This window comes from Hylobates moloch, unplaced genomic scaffold, assembly GCF_009828535.3.
Source record: "Hylobates moloch isolate HMO894 unplaced genomic scaffold, HMol_V3 SCAFFOLD_5, whole genome shotgun sequence".
NCBI classification, from domain to species: Eukaryota; Metazoa; Chordata; class Mammalia; order Primates; family Hylobatidae; genus Hylobates; species Hylobates moloch.
This window is the reverse complement of record NW_026652280.1, coordinates 134074051-134092389: the sequence shown is the minus strand read 5'-3', so window position 1 is coordinate 134092389 and position 18339 is coordinate 134074051. Positions and strand designations below refer to the sequence as shown.

At 49.3% G+C, this 18339-nt stretch overlaps 1 protein-coding gene across 4 annotated transcripts; it reads right to left on the bottom strand.

Moving 5' to 3' along the window:
* Positions 1 to 3022: 3022 nt before the first annotated feature.
* On the bottom strand, positions 3023 to 16908 carry GFI1 (growth factor independent 1 transcriptional repressor). Of its 4 annotated transcripts, none has more exons than XM_058439580.1 (7): positions 16709 to 16908; positions 13371 to 13578; positions 12862 to 13044; positions 10592 to 11079; positions 10341 to 10478; positions 8595 to 8760; positions 3023 to 6172 (listed from the first exon to the last, which is right to left on the bottom strand). In XM_058439580.1, exons 2-7 carry the CDS (start codon positions 13483 to 13485, stop codon positions 5994 to 5996), a joined length of 1269 nt encoding a protein of 422 aa, XP_058295563.1. In that variant the 5' UTR covers positions 13486 to 13578; positions 16709 to 16908; the 3' UTR covers positions 3023 to 5993. The 4 variants fall into 4 exon arrangements, with proteins under 4 accessions (XP_058295563.1, XP_032011247.1, XP_032011246.1 ...); XM_032155356.2 differs by lacking the exon at positions 16709 to 16908 and adding an exon at positions 16001 to 16084; XM_032155355.2 differs by lacking the exon at positions 16709 to 16908 and adding an exon at positions 13727 to 13806.
* Positions 16909 to 18339: the final 1431 nt, after the last annotated feature.

Sequence of the window (18339 nt, the reverse complement as noted above, 5' to 3'; positions counted from 1 at the left end):
TTACAAAATTCAATTTTCAAAAAAAGAAATAAGAAAATAAGTTTAAAAAGTAATTAAATTATGCAGACAATGACAAAGTGTTATTGAAAGCCATAAAAGAAGATTAAATAAGTAATCAATATATATTTATGTATAAGAAGAATCAATAGCAAAATAATTTCAATTCTCCCCAAATTAAATAATAAATGTAATACAAACCAAAATTCCAATAGAGTTTTTCACATGCAAGAACGAAGGGCCAAAGGTAGCCAGGATACTCCTTAAGAGGATGAAACAGGTCACAAGAGGATGAAACAGGTCACAAGGCAGCCTTCCCTACTAGCTATTAAGAGTTTATTATAACTTAAATTATTTAAGACACTACAGCTTTGGCATAGAGATAGACAAAATGACCAGTGGAACAGATCAGCAAGCCTGGAAACAGAACCATACAGAAATAGAAACTTGACATATGGCAGAGGTGGCATTACAATCAGAGGGAAAAGGATGAAAATAGCAATACATAATGTTGGGATAATTGGTTATCCATTACTAATGGTGAAGAAAATTTTTAAAATTAGGTCCTACTTTATACTATACACACACAAGTGGATTAAAAAGCAAATGTTTCACGCCTGTAATCCCAGCACTTTGTGAGGCCGAGGTGGGTGGATCACCTGAGATCAGGAGTTCGAGACCAGTCTGGCCAACATGTTGAAACCCTGTCTCTACTAAAAATAAAAAATTAGCCAGGTGTTGTGGCACATGCCTGTAGTCTCAGCTACTTGGGAGGCTGAGGCAGGAGAATCACTTGAACCTGGGAGGCGGAGGTTGCAGTGAGCCAAGATTGTGCCACTGCACTCCAGCCTGGGTGACAGAGTGAGACTCCATCTAAAAAAAAAAAAAAAAAAGAAGAAAACCTAATATTACAAACAGAAATTTAAACACTTTTAGAAGAAAATATAGAGAATCTAATGACCACCAGCTAGGGAAAGAGTGTAAATGATATGTAAGAAGCATAAACCATTGAGGAAAAGACTAATACATTTGATTACACACAAAAGCAAAACAAGTAAACAAATCCTCTCTTCAAAGTGAAAAGGCAAACCATAGACTGGGATAAGTATGCAACACATTTAACTAACATAACAGTGAATGTTTAGAATATATTTAAAGAACAAATTGATAAAAAGCAAACAACCAACAGAAAAATGGACAAAGTACATGAAGAGGCATTTCACAGGAAAGGAAATCTGTCAGGCCCATCAACTTATAGAAAGATACTCAACCTCACTAGGAATCAGGAAATGCAAATTACAATGACATTCACATCCATCTGATTGGCAGACATGTTTAAAGTTTGACAATACAAAGTGTTGGTAAGATTTGGAGTAACAAGAATTCTACATTGCTGGGGAGACTGTAAATTGGAACAATCATTTTGAAGAGCAGTTTGATAATATCCAGCATTTTCATTCCCAGGAATACATCCTAAAGAATCTCTCACAACAGAGATACATAAAAGGTTGTTTGCTTCAGAATCATTTGTAATAGGAAAAACTGGAAATGACCCAAACTCTCCCAACAGGAGAATAAATTACCAAGCATTCATCCCATGGAATTCCATATGCAGTGGTTAAAATAAAGGAACTAAACTGCACATATCAACATGGATAAATCTCAAAAACAATGCGTTAGGCAAAAAAAACAGAAAAGTACAGAAGTATAAACTATACTCCATTTACATGAAGTTAATATGCTAAATTATATATTTATATAATTGTATATTTATATTATATTATATATTTATATAATTTTATATTATTTATGGTATTATGAAAATTAAAGGCATACAAATATTCATGGCAATTATATATACTGATTTTGGTATAATGGATGCCTCTGAGGAGAAAAGAAAGGAAATGGGGCTAGAGAGGAACATATCCGAGAAGAAATTCAACTATACCTGTAACAGGTTATTTCAAAAATAAAATCTGAAGTAAATATGGCAGAACAGTGGGTACACTGATATTATTCTCTGCAATTTCCAGTATGTCTAAAATGTTTTATTCAAAAAGTGCTAACATTAAACTTCAGAAAAGACTTTTTCTCAATGATTGATAAGATTCCCAACAAAATACTAAGATTTCAATAAAATTTGGTTATAAAATTCTCCAAATTCTCATTGTGAAATATCTGTTTTAAGTATGTGTCCATATAATAAAAGACCTATATAGACAAAAATTATAAAATATAAATATACGCACATGTGCCTAAAGACTAGAAAGGAAGAAACTAGAAAGGAATGCATACAAAAAGAACATAAGCTTTTAAGCTAGAAGGATTTAGGGTGCAATTTCTTTAAACTTTTTAATTTTTAAAATCTGACTTAATGAATGGGAAAAGGGGGTTAAAATAAATGTATTATATACTTCCTAAAAAGTTTTTTCTGTAGAAATAATATGGCAGCACAGATTTAAACAGTGCTCTAGAAATGCCCAGTAAAAAGTAGTGAAGTCCTTTCAGGTTTTCCTCTGAGTTCATTTCTTTCTGTTAAATGATCAGGTTGAACAAACACGCACACAACAAAGTGACTTGGGTCAAATCACTATCACCACCCAGTTTTCAAGGGCAATGGCAGTCAAGAAGTCGCCAGGGAGTGATACTCTTCTATCCCTTTAATTAAGGCGGGGCTTTTAAAACTCAATTGTTCCATTCGTGTCTCAAATCAATCAGATGAAATTCACCTTTTACGTGGCCTGAATCCTGATAGCTCAGCACACTTGATAGGTAATTTAATCACGTCTGGTGTAGATGAACACAAACTCAAATTAGCTGCTGAAAGAGTTGGTCTTCTCAGAGATAGCTGTGCTTTTCCACTTTTATGCAAGAGCTGAGCTTCACCAACTGGCTAGCTGGAGGTGTTATTAAAAATTTAGTGAAAGAAACAAAGGTGTGCTCTGGTGTCTCTTATTACCCTTTCTACTGTTACTCCAGCAGACAAAAGGCATAGAGCCTGCCTCATGAATAATGTGACATGGAATATTCACAATCTATTTTTAATAGAGTCAAGTAATAACATTAAGAGAGATATTTGCAATCTTCAAATTTCACACGGTAACAGGCACAGTAATTTGTTTTGATTCTGAACTGCGGATATCAAGATACATTTTTTTACCAAAAAAAAAAAAAGGCATACAGTTAACATCAAAATTACAATTCCTCACTTAGAGCATACACAGGGATAACAAAAATGGACCAAATGTTCTAAATGTCATAAGGGAAGAGCAGGACAACACAGGCACCTAGATTTTAATCAGTTCTACTTACCCCTCAGTGCAACTTCTTTACTTTTCAAACCAGGTTGGAAATAACCAACCAGTACACAGGGTGACTTCTGTGGGAAGGATGTTTTTGTCATTTTTATTCACTGGGAGGTTTGTCTCCCAGGACACTAGGAAGTGGTTCCTGGACACTGCAACTGTTCATCATCCATCAGTTCTGAAAAGCTATCTTAAACTCCATTACAGAGTAAACAAATTTAAATTGTGAATGAGAGTAAACTGACATGGAAAGACATGGTGCTGGAAATCAGGTGAGCACAGCCAAGGACTGAGATTTGGAGAAACCGGAGAAAAGCAGCATTCAAGCCCCCCTTCCCCGCCAACCTGGAGAGAAAGTCGTGTGGATTCTATTTGTTTCCCAGGCTGTCAAGCAATCTCTCTTCCCTTTGTGCTGTAGAGAGCAGAGCCAGCCCCTAGGATGAAGCAGGAGCTTATTTTCTGTTTATTCACTTAACATCTCAGTAAATATTAATCTCCTACTGTGTGCCAGGCACTATTCTGGGAACTGAGGATTCAACAATGAATAAGTAAAGCTTCGTAAGACATTGTCCTCACTGCTATATCTCCACCCCCTAGAAGAGTGCCCAGCACATACTGGGTGCTCAATTATATGTGTGAAATCAATTTGAGTTGTAAATGGGCAATCTGCTGGTACTCACCATGGGGCATGCATACCCTGAATGTCTGGCTGGGAGGTGTTAAAGCACTAGTAGTAGGGATTTTGGCCAGGACTTTATTCTGGTTTCATTCTCTTAAAGGACTGACTTATGCAAAAAGCTCCCACAGGTGGGACAGAACCAGAAATAACCCAGATCCTCATGGGCCTTTAGATTTGTGACTTGCATTAGGAGAGGCAGCTAACCAATCTCACACTTTTTCTCCTTTCCAGTCTCCACAGAATCAAAGCAGTCAGGGTTGGACTGGAATGACAGAGCTGTCTCCATATTACTTGATCAAGGAAACCAGTGTTGGGGAAGTCAAAAGATTTACACAAGTCACATGATGTGTTGGTGACAGAGCTGTGACTAAAACTAAAACCTAGACTTAAGACCTGTGATTTCTTTATTCATCTGGAAGCCTTCAGGCCCATAAAAAAATATGTTGACATTTTCAGAGGAAAGAGCTTACTTATGTGCCTGTGGAACCATCAGGGGCTCTACAAGGTAGTAGCTTAGTTTTGTACACCTCCTAGTTTTTCTCTTATGAAAGAAGTATCTCTGAGGTGTAGGAGCAAAGGAGAAAGTATATGGAAACCAGAGCAACTGGATTTTACTCTTCTGGATATTAGCTCGTCTGCTTCACTTTTATCCTCCATTGCAGTTTCCTTCAGTGCCAGCTTTCCCCTACAGACTAAAACAAAGGTCTGCCCCAAATTCCCTGCCTAAAGGAGAGGCAATCTGTAATACTCTTAATACTTTATTAACTTAAAACATCACTCTAATAAATATGTAATAACAAACATAATGCATACCAGAAGATCTAAAAACATTTACCAACCTCATCAAAGTGAAAATACCACTTTTCCCCCCTCTATGGTACACATGGAGGGTCAAAGAGTTGAAGACAGAGCCTTCCTTCCCACATGCGTGCTAGCTCAGACATCTTTAAAATATCAGCTTAACAACAAAAAACTGAATATACACACATATCTTTGAAGTAACTGTTCAGCTACTTTTTGTTTACACCTGATAAAATCCAAAAGGGTCAAAAGGGAAGGTTTACAATTCTGTGTTATCTTCTCAGAATTCCCTCCAAGAGTAAGAACAGACCCAGCCACTTGGAGGTGCAACCGCTAGCTTTTGAGGAGCAGTCAGGGGTTGTGACTTCAGTCTCTCTTCCCCAATACCTAGCATGGTGCCTGGTACCTTGGTAGCCGGTGATCCATGGACATTTGCTGAGTGAATGAATGACATCTTGTCCACAGGCATTGCTTGTGCTTTTACCTCCAGTGATGAGGCTTTCACAGGCCTACTGAAGGGAGGACCTCTAATCCCCTCTCATCACCAACTTCTCTTCTGCTCCTTCTTGGGGGTAGCCTTGATGATGCATCTCATGACTTCAAAGTATTAAATTCCTTCCCCAAGTCAGTTTCTGAATCAGTTTTTGAGGAGGAGAAATGATTCCTCCAAGATTTATAGGCAGCACCCAAAAGAAAGGAGTCAACAGACTCCCCAGAAGGAAAAAAATAAAAGTTAACACTCACTCTTCTTTCTAGATAAAAATATTAGCATTTGTCCACCTTGTAAATGGTGATTCCTCCTCTGCCACACAAATATCTGGGGTAGGTCAAGAGGGGGAGAGAAGAAACCTGAAGGGCATTCCTGTCTGTAGATTAGGGCTGGAAATGGGAAGGACTGTGGGGTCTAAGATTTATTCTGGTCCCCATTTGACTTTGCCTTTGTCTTCAGGTGTAGAGGAGCCTATTTGTGTCCGAAGCCTAGAGAGTCACTTGGTTCTCACTCTCAGCTGCACTTTGAAAAGGTACCTCATCTCTTCTGGCAGCTCCAGGAGGTAAGGCAAAGGAGGAGCACCCTGGTAGGATCTGCAGTCTGGACCTGGGGTCTGGAAAGTCAGAAGGGAGTGGAGGCAAGCAGGGAGCGGAGTGGTGGCAAGCAGAGAGGCTGCCCTCAGTAGTGTTGTGTAGCTGCTGCTTGCAGCCAGCCAGGGTGCTCATTTGAGCCCGTGCTGCGTCTCCCGGTGCCTTCGGAGGTCCACCTTCCTCTGGAAACCCTTCCCACAGAGGTCGCAGCCGAAGGGCTTGAAGCCTGTGTGTTTGCGGCTGTGGGTGATGAGGTTGGAGCTCTGGCTGAATGCCTTGCCGCACACCTGGCACTTGTGAGGCTTCTCACCTGTGGGGATGGGAGGGGGAGGGGAGAAAGTATGAGCCTATGATAAAGCTAGAGGGGACCCACTGTGACCCACATGCTCTTGGCAGCAGCTGGTTGCACCACAGTCTAAAGCCTTCAAGCAACTTGGAGGGTGACGTGTTGCAACATGAACTGACTCCCAGCCTGCAATGCGAGTCCCTGGAAGCACCATGGGTGCACCAGGTGAAAGGGAGACTTTCTGAAGGGGGGGTTCCCAGTCAAAGGCCTCAAACGGTTTCCTGCTAAACGGAAACAGAGCAAAGGCCACGTGCCCTCCCCAGCTGAATCTACCCCAGGAGGACTCCCCTGACTTTATAAGCCATGAACACTCAGAGCAGATGTTCAACAGGAAGGGGAGGGGGAAGCTGTCCTAAAACCGTGTGACTCTGTTCTAATTCAGAGGAAGTTTTCAAATCAGAATTTCCAAGTGGGTGTCAGTTTGTATGGATCAGTGAGCCTGTCTTCTTTCTTGTTCTTGAAGGACAGCGGAGTATATCTGAAAAAACATCTTAACATGGACTGACTTTCTTTCTTTTTTCTTTCTTTCTTTCTTTCTTTCTTTCTTTCTTTCTTTCTTTCTTTCTTTCTTTTCTCTCTCTCTCTTTCTCTTTCTTTCTTAAGTTCCAGGGTACATGTGCAGGATACGTTTTTCAATAACTTATTTTAAAAATCCACATTTAGGCCACAAAGTATTAAGGCAGCTGATACTTTTCTGTCTTGATTTTTCCTTAATTTTATGAGGTTAATCACATGATTCTTTATATACCAGCAATTCTTCACCACAAATTAATAAGAGAACACAAAAAGGTTTTGTCTTGTTCCCCATCTTATGTGTTGTTAGGTAAGTGGCATGAATTTCCAAATAGCCCAGCATGGCATTATAGTCAGGGCTCAGCCTTGGAAAAAATATAAAATAGATGAAGTTCGTTTTTGAGGAACCCTCTGTCCTCCTGCTAAACTCTTCTGTTTTCATGCTTCAGATTTCCTTGATAAGAAACCACCCATCAAAATGTATTCTATCCCTTTAGGGTCAAACAAATCTGAGAAACAAATTCTAGGTATAACGTAAATGTTTGATAAGGGCTTAATGTTTTATTCAGTCAAGATCCTAGTTGCATTTTGATAAGTGTCCTGAATACCTTACTTATAAGGAGTGAATTACATGGAAATTTCAGGTAAGAGGGAATGATTAAAGTAGAATACTTTTCTGGGTTTTCAATGGAAATACATACATTACCCAAGTATATTTATAAACATCAAGGGTGGGTGTTTAGAATACACTGTGATTTGTTCTAAATCAGTATTCATATTCTGCAATAAAATTTTCAGAAATTCTGGGTCTCATGTAAATGTCTTTTGACTATTAGAGTGTTCTTGGCATTAAAACTCCCACCCGCACATAAGAGTGTTAGACAGAGTCCAGGATTAAAAGCCAGAGCATTACATGACTCCATTATTCATTCAGTCTTACTTCTGATAAATCATTCACTCTTTCTGAGTTTCAGGATGGTAAGAGCAGCTCCTTCTACTTTACTGAGTGGCAATAAGAATCAAATGAAATGATAGATTTGAAAGTACTTTGTAAATTATAAAGCATTATAATAGGTAAGGAATTATCATTATTATGGCATTAACTTGCAGATATTTTGAAAAGGGCAATAAGTGAATAGAAGCTTTCTGTGTCTACCAACCTCATAACTGAACGTAAAATACAATAAACAGTGGTCAAGAGTGGACATTTGAGAGATCAGACCTGAATTTGAGCTCTGGCCCTGTCATTTGCTAGCAGTGTGACCCTAGGCAGATTACCTAGCCTCATTTTTTTCATCTCTAAAATGGGGAGGAGTAGTCCCCCTACCTCTCAGAATTGTTGTGAGCATAAAATGAAATAAGGCATTTTAAAAATGCTTAGCAGAGAGTTTAATCATATTTGCCATTATTTGTTCCTCTCCAATCAGAATAAGCTCTCAGACTCCTGAAAATGCAGCCGGAGAGGCCACACGAGTCCCTCCCACAAAAGGCCAGGTGGTTAGGGAAAGTCCTCAATCTCTAGGTAAGCTTTAGAGCAACTCTCTAAGGGACCCTGGAGCTTCATATTTCACCCAGAGCAGGCAGCAGTGGAAGCAGCTGCTAACCTAAAGGAAAATGTTCTTTCCAAGTATAGAGTACCTGTGAGCTGACCTGCTGAGTGGACTTTCAGACACAACCCCAAATCAAGGCGGCTCTGGGGAGAATTATGCCTGTAAATGAACCGAAGAACCCACCCCTTTGTTTTCTTTAACACAGAGCAGGGAATAACTCCATCAGAAAGGCCTCATCCACCACTCACTGGGGCCAGAAATCAGAGAAGATGAGTAATGTTGGCCTCAGGGTGGTTCCTACAAGCCAAGCGCCTTTAGCTCACCAGTGTGGATGAAGGTGTGTTTCTTCATGTCTGACTTCTGGTGGAACCTCTTGCCACAGTACTGACAGGGGTAGGGCCGAGTGTCTGAGTGGATAAGCAGGTGTGTGGACAGTGTGGATGACCTCTTGAAGCTCTTCCCACAGATCTTACAGTCAAAGCTCCGTTCCTACAGAGAGAGACAGAGAGAGAGAGAGATGCAGCACTCCTACTGCAGTCAACTAGACTGCTGCTCTCCTCACCCCTCAGCTGGCCCTAAAATCCCTTGAATACTTTTTCTTTCTTTTTTTGAGACCGTCTCCTCTGTCGCCCAGGCTTGAGTGCAGTGGAACGATCTCAGCTCACTGCACCCTCCGCCTCCCAGGTTCAAGCAATTCTCGTGTCTCAGCCTCTCAAGTAGCAGGGACTACAGGCACATGCCACCACACCTGACTAATTTTTGTATTTTTAGTAGAGATGGGGTTTCACCATGTTGGTCACGCTGGTCTCAAACCCCTGGCCTCAAGTGATTCGTCCGCCTCAGCCTCCCAAAGTATTGGGATTACAGGCGTGAGCCACCATGCCTGGCCCTTCAACACTTTCTACCAAAACATTCTTCACCCACAACCTTCCACACCCCATGGCAAAAACATATCCACACCCTGCTTTTTTTGACACCCATCAGCACACACTTCTCCACCCTCCTCAACAGGAGGCTTAGACCTCAGTCACTTGAGATGCCACCTCCCCCCAGCCAGTGTGGGTGCTGGGGGAGATGGGCTGATACTCTTTTTAGCCTTCATAAGTAGGCATTCTCCTGAGATAGCTATTGGTATATTTACTTGCTCATCTACTCTCCATCTCTCAGCTAAACTATAATCTTCATGTGAGCATGCTGTCAAGGACCTGATGTGCTATAAGATTCTTAAGTACTTGGCACCTGGAAGTTAGGCAACAAATATTTATTAATGAATGAATGAATACATAGCTGGGGTGGGGCATGGTGGCTCATGCCTGTAATCCCAGCACTTTGGGAGGCCCAGGCTGGTGGATCACTTGAGGCCAGGAGTTCGTGACCAGCCTGGCTAACGTGGCAAAATCCCGTCTCTACTAAAAACACAAAAATTAGTTGTGCCGTAGTGGCATGCACCTGTAATCCCAGCTACTTAGGAGGCTGAGGCACGAGAATCACTTTAACCTGGCAGGGGGAGGTTGCAGTGAGCTGAGATTGTGCAACTGCACTCCAGCCTGGGTAACAGAGCCAGACTCTGAAAGAAAAGAAAAGAAAAAAGAAAAGAAAAGGAAGGAAGAAAGGAAAGAATGAATAGCGGGGTAAATACGCTCCTAGATGCTCTAAATGAGCTGAGATTCCCGCTTTTTCAGTCGAGTGGGGTCAATGCAAATTAAGTGACAACCATTTGGTTAAAAGAATAGGCACAAAGAAATAGAGCTAGTAAGTCTGATATATCAGCAGCACGAATCAGTGCATACAAACCTACCTCAAGCCCAAAGTAACAATGAGGATCACACTCTCGAGGCTCACAGTGGTGTGACGCCAAAATCTAGGGCTGCCTCAAGGCCTGAGCCGGCCACAATCCTCCTTTCCCTACACACCTGCACCAGGGCAAGGGGACGCAGCGGAGGGCTTGGGGGAGGAAACTGGGGGAAGTCGAGGAGAAAACTTCCAGGCAGAGACTGGCTGTTGCTGCACCGAGGAGATGCAGAAGATCCCCGAGCAGGGCCGCGCGCGGCGGTGCGCCTCGCGCTTACCTGCGAGTGCACGGCTTTGTGCTGCTCCAGGCTCACCGCGTGCCCGAAGGTCTTGCCACACATCTCGCAGGCAAAGGGTCTGGTACCGCTGTGGGACCTGCGCACGTGCACCTCGAGCCCGTGCGGCGTGGAGAACACCTAAGGCGGGTGGGGGCAGAGAGAAGGCCGCTGAGGGGCCGCGGGGCGCAGGCGTGGCGCGGGTAAGGGAAGCAGGCGCAGGGCAGGCGAGGTGGTGAGCTCGGGAGCCTCACCTTGCTGCACTTGATGCACTTGTAGGAGCCGCCGCCCAGCAGCAGGCGGGTGCACAGCAGCTCCGACTCCACCTTGACGCCAGCACCCTTGTCTGCGTGCAGCCCGTGGCCACGCTCCGGGTACAGCAAGCCCGCCGCTGCCGTGGGCCTCTCATACAGCCCGGCTGCCGCAGACCCGAAGTCGCCGTAGAGCCCTAGGCCAGGGCCAGCCGTGGCACCGGCCCCTGCGCTGCAGCTCCCTGGCGCCCCGGCCCCCGCGCCGCAGGCAGCCCGCTTCGGGCCGTACAGCGCGGCCAGGTGGCCCGGCTCCGGGGCGGGTTCACAGAAGAGGCCCAGGCCAGCGCCGCGCTCCATGGCCCCACACGGTCGGTAGCTCTGCACCAGATGCCGTAGGTCAGAACCCGCCAGGCCGCTCCATGAGTACGGTTTGAAAGGCAGGGGAAAGGGCTGGGCTTCGTCCAGCGATGGGCACATTGACTTCTCCGAGGCTGTGGAGGCACAAGGGAGCGTCCCGTCAGGCTTCAGACGGCAGAGCGGAGGCCGCCGGGCTGCGGCTGCGGGCGTGGCGTGTTCGCGGACTGCGGGGCACCCAGCGCTTGTAGAACACTGCGTGCGCCAGGTGCCAGGCTCGCCCCAAGGTAAAACGTGGCCCGGGCCCTGGGGCCTCGCAGGCCACTATAGGAGGCAGAGCAGCAAACAGATCATTGAAAAGACCTCGGGAGAGGAGGTCGTAAATTCTGTGCGAGTGCAGCGGAGGCGCTCGGCGTTCCGAGGATCTTTTCTGTCTGGACCCGCGCACCTGGAGATCCTATAGGGAAGGGCGCGTCTATAAATGCCCGGAGTTGAGCTGTTAGGGAGAAGGCGGCGGCCGTTCGGCCCCTCACAGCACTCAGGGGCGGAAGGGTCCAGCCACCAGCGCAGGCACTCTCCCAGCCCCTACATGTTCCCATTCAGTTCTTTTTCTTCCCAGAATCCACGAGGAAGGAGGGAGAAGGTCCATAAATGCGGCTCCGAACTACCCGAAAGGCTGGTATCTGAATAAACCCGAAGGTATTAAGATTTCACGAAGTTAAGTGCCTAGTGTACGTAGCAAAGGGGCAGCAGAAAAGGGGCTTTTGGGCTTAAATTGCCAGCCAAATACTCCCCATTCCTGTTATAGTTTGATGGAGGCGGGGAACCTGAATTTCTCAGAGAATAACTGTATAACTCGTAAGGTTTAGCCACCACCTGCAAGGAGACAGCTCTGAATTCTCGGCCTGCTACGCCCCCACCCACGTGAATTTTGCTAAAACTAGTGACCCCAACGCATGTGAGTGCATACGGCATTTACAAATGTGTGTGTGCGCGCGCACACACACACACACACCCCAGTTCAGGCTGGCCACTTCAGTGAGAGGCTGTACCCGCAGTTTCGTTCGGAGGGGTTCGGGGCGCGCCCAATCCTTGCCCGGCCACTTGACGCCCTGGCAGGAAGAATCCTCCCGCCGCCGGCTCCCAGAAACACTTGCTGGAGCTATGGTTTTCGCCAAGTCAACTCACTGATTGTGGGACGGGTGGTGGTATCTTCTAAAACTAGGAAGCATATTCTGGATATAACCGGCCCTTGACAGAATCCGGCTGGTCTGCTCATTCCTTCCCCCGGCCGGGACTGGAGACGCCCCCACCCAAAGTGCGGTCACTTAGTTTGCCTGAAGCTGGATTGCTCGCTGGAAATGAAACCCAGAGAGCAGGCCCCTGAGGCTGGGTTAACCTGGCAAAACGAAAAATGAAACAGGCCCCCAATCTGCGCCTGTGAAGACCAAGCCGCGGGCTGAGATTTTCGTCCTGCCCCCTCCCTGCCGCCCAGCGCCTAGCTCCTCTGCCTGGCCCGTTCTGCCCTGGTCCCCCGTTTGTTTGAGCCTTGGGGATCTAGATTGCAGGATCCTAGCACTTTATAAAACAATCAAGTCTGGTCAGAAAACGAAAGGTCAGCGTTGCTGCCAGTCGAAACGACTGGTTTATTTTCCGTCACCGGCCAGCTGCGCGCAAACGAATCTAAGCGACAAGCAGCTAGGGTCCCGCCGCCTGGGATGGAGGCAGCAGCCCCAGCGGGCAAGCTGTCCGAGTCCCAGAGAAGCCGGATGCCTCCTTCCCCTACGAATCAGCTCCCTCCTCCCGGAAAGACTCTCCAACTCCCCGTTAGCATTTCTACGCCCAAGGTCGCGCCAATTCCCCCTCGCACTGCCGGGTCCCTGCAGCTCCCGCCCGAGAGGTTCCCAGTGGGTTCCTACCTGGAGACGCGGAGGGTGACGGGGGCCTCCAGAAGTCCTCAAACTCCGAGCTCCGTTCGCAGACGCTGCCCTCGCAGCTGTCTGGGGATGCGGTGGCTCTGTCTGGGGCTTCGGTCAGCTGCGATTCGGGGGACAAACGGTCCCGGGGCTCCGCCTTCGCCCCGCCTGCATTTGAAGTGCTGTCTGCAAAGAGGAGGCAGGTGAGGGGCTCAGGCTGGGACCGGTTGAGTCTGAGGGTTCTGAAGGCTCCCCCAATCCCCCGACCAGGGCACCCGAGCGTCTTCCCCTCTCCGCCCAGACCCCGGCCGGGAACCCTCTCGGATCTGAGGGCAGGCGCAGAGAGGCCGTAGCACCTAGGAGACAAACCCGGAGGAACAAGGGCAGTAGAAAACAAAAACAGCAGCAAAAGAAACGTTGGGGCAGCCCCTCCCAGCTCCGGACTAATGGTGTGTCGAGGTGCAGTAGGCATCCGCGTGAGCAGCCCCGCCTGGCCCGCGCGCGCCTCGCACCTGCTCGGCTAGGCGCCGGTACATTCTCTAAACGGAGGGAATAGTCTGGTCCTGGGGAGCGCGGCTGGTGGTAGCTGTGAGCCTTCTTGCTTTTGACGAGAAATGAGCGCGGCATGGTGGTCCGGCACTTTCCCCACTGCGCCCCAAGAGTCCCTGGAGCCGCTGTCACCCACGGTCACTCCGAGGGCTTAGCCAGCCCGGCGGAGACCTGAGAGAGAAAGAAAACCAGGTGGAAACGCTGGTCAGTACTCTCCGGTGCGGGGGTCTGGGCACCCAGGCGGAGGGAGAGCTCGGGCCAGGGAGGAGCGCAGAGGACCCACGGGAGGAGGGGCTTGGCCCCGCTGCGCCGCGCTTACCAGGTGGCACTTGGACAGGTGGCGCGAACCCGCCGTCGTTGCCGCCGCCGCCACTGACACAGCTCAGCGGTAAAACCTGTCCCGGGGCCCTGGCTCAGGCCCCTTTCCTCCTCCCTGCCCACGCCCCCCAGCTCCTCCCCTTTCCTAGCCAAGCTCGCTCGGGCAATCAAACTCCCTGGAGAGCCGTAGTTCCCATCGGCTGGGTTACCCCAACTCAGCTACTCATTGCCTGCCTGCCTGTGCTTTACGGCTGGCGAGGGAGGGCGGGGACATGCTGATCGGTTTAGGGGCCGGGGATGCCCAGTGGTCGAGGACCCGGAAGGGGCAAGGAGCCAAGACCTCCAAGAGCCAGCTACAAACTGGAGTGAAAGGGCCGGGGAGGGGGGGAACGGAACACAAGATAAAACTGTGGGGCGGCGCGGGCACAGCAGCAGAGGGATTGGGGACAGCAGAGGCCAGAGAAAGGAGGTGGGAGAGCAAAGGGACAAGAAAGTGAGGGGAGTAACAGAGGACCAACCCCCGCCCCAGGAGAAACTCGCATCCGGGTGATCCCACTCGCTCCTCACTCGTGCCACACGTAGGAGAAACTTTGGCCTCGGACTCCCGGCTGCGGCGGGCACTGGTCGAGGCTGCGGCGAGCCATCCCAGACCATGGAGACCTAACCTCGGGAATCAGGTCCTGGGAAAAAGCACTTTCCGTTCTGCTCACCAAAAAATCTTGTCCTAGGGAAGTGGAGCCCGATCCGCCAACGTTGACTGGGAAATGCTAGGTGTCCCGAGTCGGTAGTGCACCGATAATTTAGCAGACAAAAAAGACAGGACGCCAGAACGCGCAGGCTGCATTGGCAGAGAGCGGGGGTCGGGCCCGGGCCCGGGAGGGAACTAGCTGCCCGGGGCGTCGCTCTCATTAACCCCCAATCAGTTCACCTAATACCAGGTGGAAATCTGAGCCCAGCGGGAGGGCGTGGCTGCGCCTGCGGCTAGGCTCCAGCCGGCTCCGGGGGCGGGACCCCACAGTCGAGGTGGTCTGGGGTAAACGAATCTGCCTTCCTCCCGGGGTGAAGGCGATGGTGACCGGGTTCACACGTGAGCTGCAGTACAGCAGTTCTCCGTGGTCTCGGCTGATTCAGAAACGAGGGTGCTGGGAACTCTGGGCCGGGGCAGGACCTGCAGTCCTCCGGCTTCGCGCTGTTTCCACTGCCGGACTAGGAGCCCCTCGGCTTCCTAGGCAAGATGCAGGCCACACAGTCTACGTCTGTCCGTTGGCGCTCTCAGCTTAAAACGAGTCCTACAGGCCTTGGTCCCTATAGGGTGCAGGCCCCCTGCTCCAGATCCCCAACCCCACTGTGTCCCCTTCTCCGGAGGAATGGGAATAGACCTGGGAGAAAAGACGCCTGAGACGTGTTGCGGGGCTCCCGCGAAGATTCCCGCTACCTAAGCGCCAGAATGCCCCTAGGGGTGAGGGTGCCATCCGCCTCCCTCCAGGTTGGCTCCCAGGGATAGAGCTTTGCCGCTTCCTGCACTTGTCGTCCGTACAGTTAGACGCCACAAACCCCAAACCCAATTCTTTAAACAGCCGCGAATCTCAGAAGAAAAGAAAAACAGAGTGGCGTTGTCCCGAGGGTCCCGCTGCGGCTTGGACCCGCGTTGGCTGGGAGCGGGACAAATGGGGGCGGGGTAACTGTCAGCGCCGGAGCTAGGTCTGGGCTGGCGCCACGAGAGACCAGGCGGACGCGGAGGCCGCCTCCCCACCCGGGCTGTAAGCCCACGCCTCTGTCGCACCCCGGCCCGCTTTGCTGGTTCCTGTGGGAAGGGAGTTTGAAGGAGATAGGGGCCCCGGGGCCTGGGCCGAGCGCGTGGGAAGGCAACTCCGGGCTGCAGCTGGCGCGGGAGGTGGGGCGGCCCCTCCGCGCGCTCAGGCCTCTCCTCACCGTCCGGGCCTGGGAAGGCGGGAGCCGAGGGCGCTAAGGGGGCGGCCTCCCGAGCGCAGCTGCTGCCACCTCCCCACCAGATGTTTCCTTCCCGGGTGGATTTGGCTCCCCTGCCGAACCACCAGACCGCCTGCTGCGCGCCCCCAGCTCCAGATTTCCAGCCACACTGCGCAGGTCTCGCCCTAACCCAGCTGCCGCAGCTCTCGGGGCTCCCGCACGTCGGTCCGCAGCAGGTGGGAAACCGCCCACGCCCTCTGGTCGCCCCCGCAGTGCCAGTGCTCTGCGAGTCCCCGCGGACGCCCCCACCAGGGCAGGAGGCGCAGAACAGGCTCGGCGGACCTACCTGAGGAGTCAGGGCGCGGGCACCGCGCTAGGAGTTTTCAAACGGAATCTTGCTTTCGGGAGAGCCCGCTCTGTCTCTCTGACTTAAAAAAAAAAAAAATTCTCCTTCCGAGCTCAGCCCCCAAAACCACAAGCTTCACTTCCTGAGCGTTACTGAGTCGCTCGCATAGCCCTCCCAGACCTGCTCCCAACCCCCGTCGGGCGGCCGGGCGCGCTCCTTTGCGCAAGTGGCCAGGCGGTGGGGGGCCTGGCCTTTCCAGTCTGTCCCGCGCGCCCCTTAGTTGTCTTCCCAGTTCTCTCCCTGTGGGTCGGCAGGGGATGAGGGAAATTGGAGGTCCGGACACTCAGGCTCTAGAAATGACTTGAAAGAAAATGAACTATTCTTGGCTCCAGGGAGACTTCCGCAGCGAGAGAAGCCACAGATTGAGGACACAGATTGACTGGCGAGAGAGGGGTGGGGGGCGCCCCGCTCCGAGGACCCTCCCCGCCCCTCAGGCCTCGGTCACCCGCCCCCCCACCCCCAACCCCGCCACCTCCTAGGGCTGCACCACCCCCGGGTCAGAACCGTGAATCACCGGCCCGCGGTGCCGCCGGCCTGGAGCCCGGCGAGTGGCCACGGCGTCCGCAGAGCGAAACCTGCCCCGCGGCCCCGAAATAGCTTGTTGTGGAAACACTTGGGGATAAATACGCCCAACGAGGCTGAAAATACCTTGACACCCAATCCGAGAGGTTTGCTCATTTCCCTTCGGATTTAGGTAATGGTTAAATTTGGAAGAGGTGGGCGAGCGCCGAGCCCCCGGCGGAGAGGGCCCTGGCGGCGCGTCCCGCGGGCGCCCGGCGGGACCGGTGGGCGCACCCTCCCCGCGCGGAGCTCGCCGGCTCTCGACCGGGTCCGCTCAGCCTTCGACTAATTTCCGGTGGTCGGAGCTGCGAAATTAAAGGCCGCGCGGGGGCAGCGCTGGCGGCTGCTCGGCTGACTCCGCCCTGCCGGGGCAAGCCAGGGAGAGCGGGACCTCGTACGCGGGCTCTGCCACCGCCTGAGGTCATACCCAGGCACTGGGTGCTGGCGGGAGCAGTAAAGCGCCATAAAAGCATAACTTTGATGACTATTGCAAAGTAAGCCTTCTTCGCTTGGATTGTATGTTTCATGAGGGTAGACACTGGATCTTCATCTTTATGTCCTAGGCAGGCTCTTAACAAAAGGCTGTGGACTGAGTAAATGAATGAGTGGGGTTAATTAAATAATTAATTCTATTAATAGAACAGGGGGAAAAAACTTAAAACCTAGCTCATAGATACATGAACAAATGCAGCAACTTCCAACACTAGTGTGTGGCCTGCTGTGTATACTCAAAGCCTACACCCTTTGCTCATTGGAGTGGATGGATGTTGTAGTCATGTTACTTTTCAAAATGAATTGAGTTGGATTTTGATCACAACTTCGTGCACAATAAGCTTCCAATGTCAGACACACACAAGGAGAAGGGAGTGGTGCTCCCCAGTTCTTGCAAAATAACTACCATGTTTTAGGTTAATCTTAAATTGTTATGGGGGGGAAACCCTTAAAGCTCTTTTTCTAGAAATAGTTTTTAAATTATTCTTATTTTGCATTGTAAATTTAAAATTTTGCAGGGAATATTTGGTTAGTATAGCAGTGCTTTGAGCATGTATTAATAAATTATACGTTTTGTTAAGCAATGGCCTGTGCCCCTATTGTATGCCAGGCACTGGGCACATCTTGTCTGCATAGCTGTCCTCCTTCATTTGCTCAACACATCCCTTCTTTATATATAAATGCAGAGGCAAGCAATCTTGGTCAGAAAGGAAAATTAAGGACATTTTGTTAATATTTTATTTCTTGTGTGCTTTGTCCTGGCCTAAGGTATAAAAATCTCACAGTAGTGCAAAAACAAATCTTTCCCTTATTCCCTTCTCTCCTACTCAGTAGCAGAAAAAAACAAATTTTTAGAATAAAATTATAAATGGGACAAAATAAAATTTCTTGTCAACCAAGTTCTAGAGAAATGGTTGGACTATTTCCTTTGCATATTAGCAAGTTCAAAGTCAAAGTTTCTTGAAAAGGTGCTGTGACTATTTTATAGTTTAGTTGAGTGTTGCTGTTTGAAGTCTCAGGAAACTTGAGGGAGCCCATGAAGGGGGCAGATAAGCACCTTGAGCAGTGAGCAGTATCACCTTAGAATAAATCCCTTTCATTCAGATTTAGTCTAGTCATTTTGCTTTTCATTTGCCCTTCACAGACTCTTGGGATTTCTGAGTTTGAAAAAGAAAACTGAGAACTGGAACAGGGACACGCAGAGAGGAGCAGGTGGGAGGGAGATG